General features: G+C 40.4%; 1 protein-coding gene across 2 annotated transcripts in view; it reads right to left on the bottom strand.

Moving 5' to 3' along the window:
- pde2a (phosphodiesterase 2A) overlaps positions 1-14,649 on the bottom strand; it is a 274,496-nt gene that overhangs the window by 60,995 nt on the left and 198,852 nt on the right. For both annotated transcript variants that reach the window (XM_079573769.1, XM_079573770.1), the window contains exons 5-6: positions 1,960-2,069; positions 78-133 (exon numbers count right to left, since the gene is read on the bottom strand). In XM_079573769.1, the coding sequence (XP_079429895.1) occupies positions 78-133; positions 1,960-2,069 (166 nt within the window). The remainder of the gene's footprint in view (positions 1-77; positions 134-1,959; positions 2,070-14,649) is intronic.

Below are 14,649 nucleotides of genomic sequence, written 5' to 3' on the forward strand. Positions count from 1 at the left end.
TGTGCCGCATAGTGCCATGAAAAATGTATGCATGCAGGACGGCAGCCACTGATCCAGCCCTGTCCTTGAAGACTCACCAGTAAGACGCCGATGGCCTTGTTCCGCTCGAGGTTCAAGAGGGGAATGACAACAGCTGAAAGCAAAAAAAAGAGAAAAAAAGCAGAAAACAAATCAGACATTTTTTAATACATTTTGCATTGATTTAGCCGTAACACTCTCCAATCTCCCCCTTTAATTTTCCTCGCATGTCCTTGTCTTGCTACTAATCTTATTTGCGTTTCCATCTTGCTCTAATACCGAGAGACGTGTGCGCGGGAAAAAAATAAACATGATCGAAAAATAATGGCCCTGGAGCTGCCGTGTGTTTTTTTTTTTCTTTTTTTTTTTACATGTTCCCATTTTCCCTCAAGGCTTTTATCTGTTAGATTCCATTGTAATGAGAAAGATTCATTGGGAATGCAGGGACAAAATGCTCTTAATCCAAAAGCGCTTATGCACAAAGGCTTTTTATTTCTTCACGACAGCTCGGAAGAGGTTTCTCCTCAGGCCGCGCGCTCACAGCCTTTAGAGATAAGTAGTAATGTAAAGATGAGGAAGAAAGCATGTATCTCAAAAACACCCACCCACTGTCTTTCTTGCAAAATGTACACTAGTCAATGTATTTCCTGAGGCAGTTGTGCAGGAATTTCTTCACGTTTAACTTTGAACTTGAATAAATCCTTTTTGTAGTCCCTCTGGGGGTAATACAAGTGTTAATGGGATGATTGGGGGGTCTGTAGCCAGAAAACCATGCTTGCAACTTTCACTGCTCCGAGTCGGAGACCCAATACACACTAATGGAATCAAGAAGAAGAAGCTAACAGGCTAACGGGCAAAGCTAACTGTGGGCTAGCGCCACTTTAGCAGTATTTACAGCCAAGTTTGAGTGACAAAAATGATCTACATTGGGTAATTGGGTTGTGGCACAATGTACAATATCCCTTTCTCTTTTCCGTCAGTGTAGTATTTACTCTCACGGACAATTAATGAGAAAAAAAAACGCAACATGCGATGACAAAAGTTCCTTAGTTCTGCTTTAAAATGTTGACGCTCAAGAATTTGCAACATTGAACTTGAACAAAGCTGGATGGATATAATGATATTTAATACTAGTTTTGCTTTACCATGACTTCTTGGAATTTTACGCATATATTCAATTAAACTAAGAACTAAGAACAGAACTAAGTAACTCATGCCCCTAGAGGCCATAAGCGCCACTGCAGGTGTCATAGCAATTGTCCGTGAGAGTAAATACTATGCTGACTTGCTGACAGCTTGGCTGTAAATACTGCTTAAGTGGCGCTAGCCCGCAGTTAGCTTTGCCCGTTAGCCTGTTAGCTTCTTCTTCGTGATTCTATTAGTGTGTATTGGTGGCTCTAACCCGGAGACAGGAAAGTTGCAATTGTGGTTTTCTGGCTAGAGACACCAGGGGAGATGAAAGACCCCCCAATCACCCCATTAACACTTGTATTACCCCCAGAGCGACTACAAAAAGGATTTATTAAGGTAAACAAGTTCTTCTTTAAGAGGTAATAAGCAATGTAATGTTTATTTCCTCCACTATACTGAGCTGTGTCATAGCCATACAATTAAATTAAACTTTCATTCCTGATTACATTGTTGGTCGTTCCAGGTCTACATCATGTGAGATTTTTGAATGCCTCAAATATTTTAGAAAATACAGATAATTTCTGCACATTACACCCACGCAGCACACCTCTCTTTCCTTCCTGCAATCATCCTATCTTGTTTCCTACCTCCTTCCATCCTACGTGCTGAGCTCAACACATTATCCAGTCCCCACGCATGCACTCAGGTGGAGCTACCGGACTGTTTGCCTTTGCGCCAAACTTATGTAACAACTGCTCAAAAAGAACAGTGTACCGCAGTGGACAAAATAGCCCGTGATACAGAACAAACCTCTTCTGTGCGCTGGCAAGGGCGCCGCCAAGCTCGCTCTGCATTTTTCCGGCAGTTCCGGTGGAGGCAGTCCGGCACATGGGCATCTCTTCAGCTGGTCTGCGATATCCCTAAAAAAAACACAGAAAAGGACAAGGCATATTGGTAAGAAAGGGGGTAATTTTGAAGACAAGTTTTTGGCAGCCCTCTTAGTTTTAGTCTTAGTCTTTTGGGATGAAAATGCTTTATAGTCATTTCTAAATGTGTGATAGTTTTAGTCTAGTTTTAGTCAATGAAAACTCAATAAGGCTTTAGTGAAGTTTTAGTCTTGTGTTAGTCAGTTTCATTATAAAAAGTAATTAAGTATTAGTGTTTCAACAGATTCATTTTGATAACATCTGGAAATGTGGATAAGGCTGCACTAATCTTCAGACAGTGATAGACAGATTTACACCACAAAAGGCAGAAGTGTCATTGTGAACGTGACTTTTCTCAAAAACATCCGCTCTCCTTGTCCTCTGATCATCGTTTTGAGATTTGTTATTTACAGCGCTGTCTGCTCATTAGTTCATCAACATGCTTTCTGCATTCATACCGCTACAGCAGGGGTGTCGAACTCGTTTGGGTCGAGGGCCGAAATTCAGCCTCCATGGTGGGTGGGGGCCGTATATATTGTAAAGGACTGTGGCCTCATAAATAACATCTTACATTTATTGGGCTTTATCAGCCTGTGTCACATGTTTCTCAAAGTGCTACATAAAGTCAATATTCATTCACTCCACACTCGATGGCGGTAAGTTACTATTGACTGACCATTTACCACGTGGCAATAATATGCTGTTTATATCATAATCTCTTATTATGTCAGCGTCTTCTGCTGGACATGTGTAGAATTCTTTCCTTTTTTTAATTTAAGCTCCCTCCTAGCAAACTGGTTATTTTATTAAAAATCCATAACTCAGCGCAGGAATGGGCTCGAGACTTTTGACATGCTCAGGAATTCATGCTCCTCAAAGGGCCACATTAAACCTTGACACACGTGCACTACAGTATTTAATTAGGGAAGAAACTGTCCTGAGAAATGAAATTATTATATGCTATTGTATATATTGAAGGCCCTGTGGCATCATCGCTGTCAGTCGCGCTCAGACCATGAAGTTGTTTGTTGTTTTATGTTTAGCTCCTTACTGTTAGGTTATCGTAATTAAAAAAGGTGTGTCAACGTAATGATATCATTATAGTCTTTGTTGCCGAAAACAACACTGATGTATACATACAGTGACAGTATGGTATGGGATGGACCCAGCATGGTCCAGTGTAATAACATGGGAATGATGTCATGATGAGCCGTTAATAGAGCTGATATTTTTTTGGTGTTGAGGACATTTTGCCTCTCACTTCAAGAGGCTTCGTCAGCAACTCGTGATCTTATTGCAGCAGACCGAGGAGACCGATCTAGTAGGGAGGTGTTTACCTTATCATTGGTACCGGCCCTCCCTTTAATGATCATCTTGACTTGTTTACTAGCCTTTTTTGTCTCGTGAGTTTCGAGTACAAACATGGTAATTATGACAAATGCACAGTAATTATTCATGGGAACAGGACACACACACCTGTACACTACTTCATGGAGTGATTAATTATAATTGTACACTTAACTCAGTACAAAGACTGCCATTTACCTGGAAAACATAGTCATTATAATATGGGAACGGCTGTAAAATTCATTATCCCTTGTTATCCTGAGTTACCATAAAAATCCCATCTTATTACCACGTCAACACCGTGCTGTAAAGTGCAACCCTCACCTCTATTAGCAACACTTGAGCTATGATTAGTCAAGTGCTGGACCTTCTTCTATGAAATACAAAAGACCAGACTTCAAAAACTGAAAATGAATAAATACATTCAAACGGTTTTATTTGGAGCTTTTACATTTTGGCCATATTAGTCTATTCTTTGTTTTATAAGTTGACATTGTTGACATTTTTTATTTTTGCTTAGTCAGCAACATTAACTTTGCACAGTGGTTTCAAGGTATTTAAACTTTCTGTTCATTACCATGTGGACGAAGTCTGATACTGACGAGGGTAAAATGATGTTTCCATAAGTAATGTAAAAAAACAGCACAACTGTATTTGAGAGCAATGGATTTGGTCTGCAGTTGTAATATAGGGTCTTAATATTTATTATACTTTGTATATTTCTAAAGAGACAATGGACATGAATCAACCTTATATGTAAATGAGCCTGAGTTAGCAGAAGAAGCTAATTTTCCATTTCAGTCCATTTCTATTGCTGTAACTATAGCTGTAACTTGTCTACTTTATTGTATTATTGTAAGACAGCAGGGTCCGAGGCCTCAGAGATAAAGCGGTGCCCCAAAGCTTTTCTATAAACCAAATACATTGAGCAAATTGATTTTGAAAGGAAATGCATGTATTTACTGTGCCCTATGACAGTTTGTATCTTACAGATGTCCTAATTCATGTATCTTTGTATCTGTAAAATAATTACCAAATTCCTTTCAATAGGCATCTCGTCATAGAAGGGGGCGTGGCTTTGCCGAGCCATTTTCTGGTGGAATATGAACTGATTTACCACAAAGTCAAGTGTAAATTGGGCCTATATGGATATTTTCTCACAGCAGATTGCTCAGTAGAAGTGAAAAAACGGCAGTCGTAGCTAACTCTAGCTAGCTGTCAGCATTAGGACGATGCTAACATGTAGCATCATGTTAGCATTCTCCGTTATTTATTTATGTATTTATGGGCTGTTGAACCACTTTGCTCCTCTCCATGTCTTTGCATCTTTAATTAGTAGAAAACTATGTTCCTAATTCAGCAAAGTCGTTTTTGAATAATTAGAGAACGTTTCTCCAAATAGTTTTCCCCCTTAACTGTTTTCAAACATGACCATGGGCGATTGCAGAGATGCCGTCTGTATCAATAGTGGGATTTTCGGATCGATAAGGGGGCCACCATGTCCCGAACTTTGTGAATGACAGTTGGAGGTGGTGGGCGAGGCAGTAAGCTCAAAGCTGTTGCCATAGTAACGATTTACAAATGTTTAACTGTTGGAAATATCTGATAAAACTTTGAATCACAGCCTCAAATGTTTGTCCTATTCTTGCACCTAAATACACATCAAGGCGACATTTGGAACTTTACACTTATTATCTCTAGTCTTAGTTTAGCCTAACCTTCTTTCTTCTCATTACTCCCTGCCTCCAGCTGATGTCACTGATGAAGTAGGCAGGAAAAGGGTCAATCTGTAGAAACAATTTTGATTATCAGACTCTTCCATGGTCGAATAGAAAATTCGTTCTGAAAAACACTGTGAACCCGCTGTACCTTTCACAGGTTTTGCAATACACATTCGGACAGATTTTTGGACCCCGAGAGCACAATTGGAGTGGGCGGGCGTATAATCAGGCGCTATGACAAAAACACCTTGCACTGAGCCACACAAAAAAACACCATTCATTGCAAAATCATGAGTGATATGAATTCAGTTGTGGGCTGGTTGGAGCCAGGTGTCACCATTGTATTGTGGGGCTTTTGTGGAAAATGAGAAGGACCTCTGCTTATTTTGGAGGTGTCTGTTCTAAAAGAATAAGAAAACAGAGAAGAGGCAGCCTCTGTTCCAACAAGTGTTTTTGCTATTAAAATGTAAATTAGGAACGGTGTATTAGGACAGTTTCAGGAGGGACGAGCAAGTGGTGTCAAATATAATTAAAAGATCTAGCAAGAAAATCTGAAAGTGCTTAATTACCTGGAATTTAATCCTGGCAAAATCTTAATACATTTGTGAAGGCTCTCAACCGCGCAGGAGTTCAGTAATAACCTAATAAAGTAATTCTAGCGTAGGTCCAAAGCCTAGAAAAATGAAGAATTGTTTTGAAAAGAGGAGAAATAGTGTTGCGGCAGAGGGGGGAGTTGTAATGCCTCAGTAGTGGCCTGCACAGTATGCTGTATAACACCTATTTGAGGCTGGTGTTTCTATTTCTCTGCATGAAACCACATCATGAGTTCTCCATTGTCTTTTTGGGATGGGCAGTTCCTCCTTCAATTCTCCCAAAACATTCAGATTACTGTAAATAGCGTAAATTGTGAAAGTGTGACCAAAGGAAGACAATGACCCTTGAAGAATGGATGGTACATTATGGGCAATTTCCACTTTGTGGGTCTGGACAAATCCTAAAAAGTATCAATGTGATTTTCACCTTTCTAACGGTGACTTATCGCTTTCCTCCCACAGTTTTACAAAAGTAAAGTAACCCAAAAGTTACTTTTTTGCGACATCACACATTTCAAAAGTCTAAAATCTAGTTTAACAAGTCAGGATTATCAAACTTGCCATGTTAAAATCCATATGTTTTGGCGCGGTTTAAGGTTGATATCTCCATAATTGCTGGACCAATCCTCATGAGGACCAAGTTTAACAATAGGCCAACTCTGTCTATTTGCTTTTGATTTCATTTTGCTATTTTTGAAGGGCTTTAAAGCAGAACTAAGTAACTCATGCCCCTAGAGGCCATAAGCGCCACTGCAGGTGTCGTAGCATGTTGTGGTTTTTTACTCATTAATTGTCCGTGAGAGTAAATACTACACTGACAGAAAAGACAAAGGCAGAGGGGGATATTGTACATCCAATTACACAATAGAGGTATTTTTTTCACTCAAACTTGGCTGTAAATACTGTGTGGTGCTAGCCCGCAGCTAGCTTTGCCCGTTAGCTTCTTTGTGATTCCATTAGTGTGTATTGGTGCTCCGACCCGGAGGCAGGGAAGTTGCAAGCATGGTTTTCTGGCCAGAGACACCAGGGGGAGATGAAAGACCCTCCAATCATCAATTAACACTCCCCCAGAGGGACTACGGAAAGGATTTATTAAGGTAAACAAGTTACTTAGTACTGCTTTAAGTAAATAAAGTTTACTTGCTTTTTTTTCTCCAGCTTTTTCTTTTTTTTAAATATATTTTCTTCACCCACACCTTTATTTAGACTTAGAAGTTTAAAGGTGCATTATGGAACTTTTTCTGTGAGAGAAAACCTTTTTATTATGACCTTTTAGTGCTTAAGAGCTTAGCTTGGCGCCTTTACTTTCCATCACAGTGGCTCCAGTATCAATTGTTTGGATAGTTTCTAGTAGGTTTTTACTGCTGATGTTCCCTCTCTCCAGAAAACCAACACAATAATTGTTGTAGAGCATTGTAGAGGCCACCGTGATAGAAAGTAAAGGCACCATGCTAACCGCCCATACAGCCATTGGGTCGCAAAAAGGACAATTACGCACAAATACCAAGTTTTTTCCCGCATAAAAAAAGTTCCATTATGCACCTTTAATGCAGAAAAACAAGTTAGTTTTTGAGGCTATAATCGTACAGAAGGATAATATGTTCAGTACAATCTCTAATTCAACAAGAAGCTTGAGGGCCACCAAAAATTGGCCGAACTTTGAGCACCACTGTTTCAAAAACTGTTTAAAAAACACTGAATCACATCAGAGTTGTCTGGGTCACTGCCCTCTATTGGAAATTATGCCATCAATTCAAAGAACGTCTTGAGCCACTTACTCGAGGTTCTTGGTAAAAAACATGTCAGTTCCCGGAAATCTACACAAACACGCTTCTGGGAACAAGCACATAATGGCGCATGCTTCAGCACTTCACCGCGAGGTCCTGATTAATTCCCCGTTCGTAAAAGCGCTCCTTAACAAACGTCCTCGAGCAAATGAAATTCTCAAAACAATCAAAACGAGAGGAAGGTGACGGCCCGGCCCGCCTCGCAAATCCATCCAGTCCCCCTTGAGCAGTGTGGCCACAGCTCCGCACGGTGCATTGATTTAAAAGTGCACATTCATTTCAGCGCAGCGAGGAGTAGCCGGGCTCAGTCGAAAAGCATTTCCATCTTGGTTTACTACCGTGGCCAATGCGTTTGACCTTTTGTGATGCCTTTGTTCGAAGCAACGGCCGCCAAAACCATTATGACACCCATTTGTGCCGACTCAGACCAAAGAGTGTGCTGCCACCCACCGATAGGCAAAGTACAGGCTTCATGTTTTTGTGAGAAGTGAAAAGGCTGGAAACGTCAATGCACAGTTGGGGGGTTTGACAAAGGAGGAGAGTGGCGACAGTCGGATTTGTGAAGGGAAAAAAAGGCACTTAAACTGTGAAAGATAATTTATTCCTTGCGACGGTGGATTATTAGTCGCTTAAAATGTTTTTGAAGTGACTTAAGTTGTAAAATGTAATCAAACCACCATGCAACAAAAAGTGATCTACTCTATCTAAATCTAGCAACATGGTAAATAGAGCCATATACTACAGCTATTCTGCTTTTGTACCAAACAGCACAGCTACAGGGGAGGGAACCTCTGGGTACCTCACGATTCGATACTTACAATAACGATTATCTCACGATACGCCGATACTGCGATAATCGATATTATGCACAAAAATAACCTACGACACATCAAGATAAAAACCTTAATTAACATACCACATATTATTCATCATTTACATTTCTTTTCATGTGCTTTGTACCCTTTTTGTCTGTGTCTATGAATGATCCCTGACGTACACACTGAAAATGGGTCTATAGATCTGTCAGTGACTTCATTTACACTCAAATAAACAAGAAACCACAGTCCTATTTAAAAAGGAATAAATCAACCTCAAATTCTCTTCTTTTCTTCTGTTCTCTTCCTTTCTCTTCTCACCTCTTCCCTTCTCTTCAATTCTATTCTCATCCATTCTCTTCTATTCTCTCCTGTTCTGTTCTGTTCTCTTCCCTTCCATTCCCTTCTCTTCCATTCTCTTTTGTTCTTCTCTTCCCTTCTATTCTATTCCATTCCATTTGCTTCTATTCTATTCTATTCCATTCTCATCCATTTTCTTCCCTTCTCTTTTCTTCCTTTCTCTTCTCATCTCTTCCCTTCTCTTCAATCCTATTCTCATCCCTTCTCTTCTCTTCCTTGCTCTTCTCTTCTCTTCTCTTCTCTTCTCTTCTCTTCTCTTCTCTTCTCTTCTCTTCCCTTCTCTTTTCTTATCTTCCATTCTCTTTACTTCCACTCTCTTCTCTTCCTTTCTTATCTCTTCCATTCTCTGTTCTTCTCTTCCTTTCTCTTCTCTTCTCTTCCATTCCTTTCTCTTCCATTCTGTTTTCTTCCAATCTTTTCTCTTCCTTTCTCTTCCCTTTTCTTCTTCTCTTACCTTCCATTCTCTTCCCTTCTCTTCTTTTTCCCCCTTCTCTTCTCTTCTCTTCCATTCCCTTCACTTCTATTCTATTCTATTTCCTTCTCTTCCATTCTTTTCTTTTCTCTTCTCTTCTATTCAACAACTTGTCATCATTTCACCTCTCTGAGCCTTTGAACCATTACATTTTAACAACTCAACTTCAGAACCTGAAATGCAGTGTTTATATTCTCTATGCCAAACGTGGAGAATGAAAAACGGTCCATAGTGAAGCACTTTGCGACTGTAAATAATAATATATTGGTCAACATAATAATATTATTGAGAATCTCGTAGCTATAGCTTTAAGCTCATTATGCACTTATGTAGGCCAACCCATGTGGAGGTGTCAGCGATTACAAGTCATGGAAAATCCCTCGGGTTTCTCTCATAAAGTATAGATTAGAGCAGATTATGATTTGAACAACCTTTATCTATTAAAGAAAATTCTAGAATGAATGAGAGCTTACACAAACACACGGTAACAGGGCTGAACTGCAACATGTTTTTATCATATGTCAGAATTTCTTGTCTTGGCAGGTTGAAGGTTGAACCCAAAGCTACACAGTTGAGAAGAAGCTTTACATGCAGATCAAAATCTTCAACTGTGTGTTTACAGACCGAGAACATTGTTAGTTTGTGACGCAGTACAGATCGACGAAGACACGTTGTGCAACGATCTTCCATCCACCACTGATTGAGTCTATTTTCCTTTATTTCTCAAACCATGAACATCCTGTACTTATTCTTCAGTGTTCCCTCTTTGCAATTTCTTCAATTTGAGCGTGTTCATGTCCCAACAGTGAATAAACAACCCGACATCTTCCAGGCTCTTTGTATCCTCAAGGTTCTGTTAATGGGGGGCACAGAAAAAGTAGCTTGAACTCAGTAGCCTTCTGCTGTTTGTCAAATGGCTGCAGCGGCCGTGTATTTTGTACTTTTTGTACCTGCGTGGCTCAGATAACAGCCTTACGTAAGCAGGTGAATCGCAAATGGAGTTCTTTAAATATCTGTCTTCAGCCTCTTCTGGGGTAGCGCAAAACGAAGATTTGTAATATAGCTTTGGAATGCGATGAGATATTTTTTTGTCATATTGACCACTCATTTCCATTAAATCGGCGCAAGTTTATAATGACAATCTTTGAACAACGAATAAAGCTTGATTTATGGTCGGAACATATTCATGGTCGCTATTTTTGCACATTGCAGAGTCTCGATCAGTGACAAGTCCATCTGACTGAAAAACAGCTTGATCTATTAGGCTGACAGGAAGCTGAACTCCCCCTCCCTCCTTCCCTCCCTCTGCTGCCCCCTGTTGTTTACATGATATCAGAGGCTAATATAACTTTATCAGAGAGAAACAGTGTTGGTGATACAGCTCTAGAAACAAAATTCAAATGTTGTATTTGATCATTATTAAAACAGAACTAAGTAACTTATGCCCCTACAGGCCATAAGCGTCACTGCATGTTCTGTTTTTTGTTTTTTTTCCAACTCAGTAACACAATGGAGATGTTTTTTTCACTCAAACTTGTCTGTAAACACTGCTAAAGTGATGCTAGCCCGCAGTTAGCTTTGCCTGTTAGCCTGTTAGCTTCTTCGTCATGATTCCATTAGTGTGTATTGCGCCTCCGGCCCCGAGGCAGGGAAGTTGCAAGCATGGTTTTCTGGCCAGAGACACCAGGGGGGGATGAAAGACCCCCAATCAACAAATTAACACTTGCATTACCCCCAGAGGGACTAAGAAGGGATTTATTTAAATATATAGATATAGTTCTGCTTTAAGTAATGGTTGGATTCACACACCTGACTTATCATTCCGTTTTTCTGTAAAGTAACATGTGCAATAATCTCTCTGTATCAGCTGCACTTTATTAACTCTTCTTCTTGAACGCCGACTGTAACAAGAGAATTTCTCCTTTGTGAGATCAATAAAGGTTTATCTTATCTTATCTTATCTTATTCCTAAGTTTTAAAGGCCTATCTAATGGCCAACAACACACACATGATTTCACCACTTTTGGACACCTTTATAAGAAAATAATTTGAGCTTAGTTTCATGTGGATTGACCAAGTAATAACAGAGATATTACCATAGTTCCCATTTTCTTCTTTCATCATATATTGGCTACCTTTTCCATCTAAAAAAAACTTTTGGGAAGGGGCAAGACCCAAACCATTTTTTTCTCCACTTCTGTGTTCCTAATAATGCACAAACTATCCACCAGGGGGTGCTGCAGCTTCCTTAGCACCCTGGGTTCCCACGACATTGATCGCAAGCATCGCATTTTTGCCACCTATTTCTTTGTTTTGTTTTTTTTACTTTTAAAATGTGTCGTCACATTTTGGTCATTTTCTTCCATCGCTATTTTTTTTCTTCACGTTTTCATTCTGGTTTTCATCTCGTTTTTGTCGACATTTTCACACTTTTTTTCAAGAACATTTTGGAGTTGGGTAAAGCCAAACTGGAGAAAATGTGCCCGGTTCACGTGGGGGTAAAGAGATTAAAATGTTGTGACGTCGCGAGAACGCTACTTATTGAAGTAAAACCCCTTACTATTTTATTGATTCATTTAATCAATAGGTTGCGTTCACGTGGCATCACAACATTCTAAAAAGAGTTTAAAATTGAGGTGGAGGGCAACTGACGGTAACTATGGTAACTGACAAAATGAATATTTTTATGTCTTTGTTTTTTGGCTCATATCTCAGTCATTACTGGAGGAATCCACATGAAACAAAAACTGTCACAAAGCTCATAATCTCCTCTGTCAGTACACATGAAGTAATGGCCAATTATTTTCTATGTTGAAAAAGTGGTGACAATTTGCGAAAACATAGAATAGAAAGGACTTTCAGACATAAAAATAATATCACAGGTTTGTGAATCCAATCACAATCAAATACTGATGAGGAAAAACATTTGTCAATTTTCGTTTTGGAGATTTCTTACCAAAACTGCATTTCTCCCATAGAGTTGTATAGGCCCTTCCCTCCATCTGACATTATGACATCATCACATTTTAAATCGTGGACGCCACCTATAGGGACGCTGCGTATCAATGAACATCTCCAATGTTTGTGATGTAAATATGCCAGATTACAGATTGTTTCTATCTGTAACCGTATATTCACCGTGGCTTCTCTTCGCTCTTGCGCCTCATGTCACTGTTAGCTTTAGCACGCTGCCCACTGATCCCTGGTTTGTGTGGAAATGAGGTGTTAGGGAGCGCCTTCTTGTCTGACAAACAGACACTTTCATCAATAATGCAATGTTGGTTTTCGGCCGCGCCGCCTCGCGCACGGCGGTGGAGGTAGAGTGTAGCGGCGGACGCACGGGGGCTCGGAGAGCTTTGTAGAGCACTTAAGCGCCGGAGACGGATCGACTCTTCTCGCTGAGGGGGCCCCGGGGCCACTGTCACCCTGGCTATTAGCCCCGCCATACCTCCACTGGGAGATGGGGGGAGTTGGGGAGGGGCTTGTGAGCACAGAGAGATAGACCGAGAGAGGAGAGACAGCGGGGAGAGGAGAGGTCGTGCGGTTTTTGTGCTTTGTGAGTCTTTCGAGAGCGGGGCGCACGCTGATAGGTATAAAAGGGTTGGAAAAAGGTGGCAAGGTGGGATAGCAGACACGACAAGAGCGAGGGAGAGGGTTTGGAGGGGGTGAGATAAAAGGAGAACAACATGTGCAAAGAGCTACTATATAGGACTTATGCATTTAGAGTGAGCCACAAAATGTCTCGGTGCAAATGGGGCCGTTATAGGTCACACTCTTGCCGGGTGAATGAGGAGGAGACAGCAGCGCGCCATTATAGGAAGAGATGGACGAGGAAAATGATATTATTGTTTCTGTTGTGGGGGGAAAAGACTTTGCACAGGTTAAGAAGGGCTGCGCAAAAAATAGATTTACATGTTTTGCAAATAGTGCAGGAAACAAAAATGCAGGCTAATAAAAAACGGGCAAAAGCTTCGTTTTTGTAAATATTTTCTGAAATCTACTTCCATTTTTGCCGTCTTTTGGTCTGGTTTTGTTTTGGCACACTGTTTAAAAATACTTAATTGAACTAATCCTTATTAAATCTATTATATAGCTATATACTGTAGCTATATAAAAATATCCAACACAGCTATTAAATATATTTCTCTATTATATCTCTAGTATGCAACTATAGGTTAAAGCTATTTTGTGTGCTAGTGAGGGCTGAAAAATAGTCTTTCAAATTTGGACTAATTAGTAGCATTGGTAGCAACAATTCTGATATTTAGTTAGTAGAAAAATATTTGAGTAATTCAGCATTTGTTAAAGTAATGGTGGAGAAATGGGAGTAAGTTCTGTGGCTGCTTCGGACAGGACCTCATGTGGGCAATTCCCAAGATACCGTCTGTATCTATGTTAGTGGAAATAAAACATTTCACACTAAAAGGTTTCTGATAAAATGTTAAAATATTTGACCTTGCAAACACCAAGTCTCGATATAGATCAAATCAGAACTAGAACTGGGTCTAAGAAAAGTCTAGAATAGAACCAAACAAGACTACAGTTTATCCAAACTGGATGTATACCAGGTCTAAACCAATCAATTTTCAATCAATCAATTGCTTGTATAGCAGGTAACGGGACTTGCCTCACAGGAAACCCATTATTCATTAAGCATAAATGAAACTATCTAATCTCTTGCATATGATCCTGAGTGCCATAAGAAGAAGCTCACCTATTACCAGTGGTGCAGTTTGAGAACCACTGCACCGTAGCATTGACTCTGGCTTACATGTGTGAAAATGGTTGCTAAGATACCATGTTCTTACAATGTACTATATTTGCTGCTCAACTGCGAGATCTGTCGGGTTTCAATCCTTTTGAAGGCACATAATTGTCTGCACAACACCTGTAGCTCCCACTGAGCAGCTGCGCCCCAGTGGCTGTCCGTGAAGTGGTCCTTCTCCACACGGCGTGGCGAATAAGAGCACAGCTGGGACCCCCCATCCCTCCACACACACACACGTACATGCCCACACACATACACGGATATTCCCGGCTTTTGCACAATTCCACTTGGTGCCAACAATTCGGACCAGGTTTTAGTACCAGCCCTTTTACTGGGCCAAAGCAAATCAGGTACAAAACATGTGGACAGTCCTCTAAAGCACGCACATTTTGATATTGAACAGTGACAACAACAACAATCATGTGGTTGTAAGGGTCAATTTCACATTTTGGCTCCATTTTCCATCTAAAAGAAAACCTTTGATAAGGGGGAGCTGAGGGACAATTCAGCCCAAACTATCTCTTCTTCTCTGCTTCTGTTTTCCTAATAATGCGCAATATATCCACCAGTCGGTGCTGCAGCTTCCTTAGCACCCTGGGTTCCCATGACATTGAAAGCAAACAACCACCTCAGTCCCTGTTGTCACTGTCTGTGTTGTGGATATGGCCCGAAGCCGGAGTGGAAAAGGCCAAGTAAAACTCAGAGGAGAGG

Source organism: Gobius niger (genome assembly GCF_951799975.1).
Source record: "Gobius niger genome assembly, chromosome: 1".
Taxonomy (NCBI): Eukaryota; Metazoa; Chordata; class Actinopteri; order Gobiiformes; family Gobiidae; genus Gobius; species Gobius niger.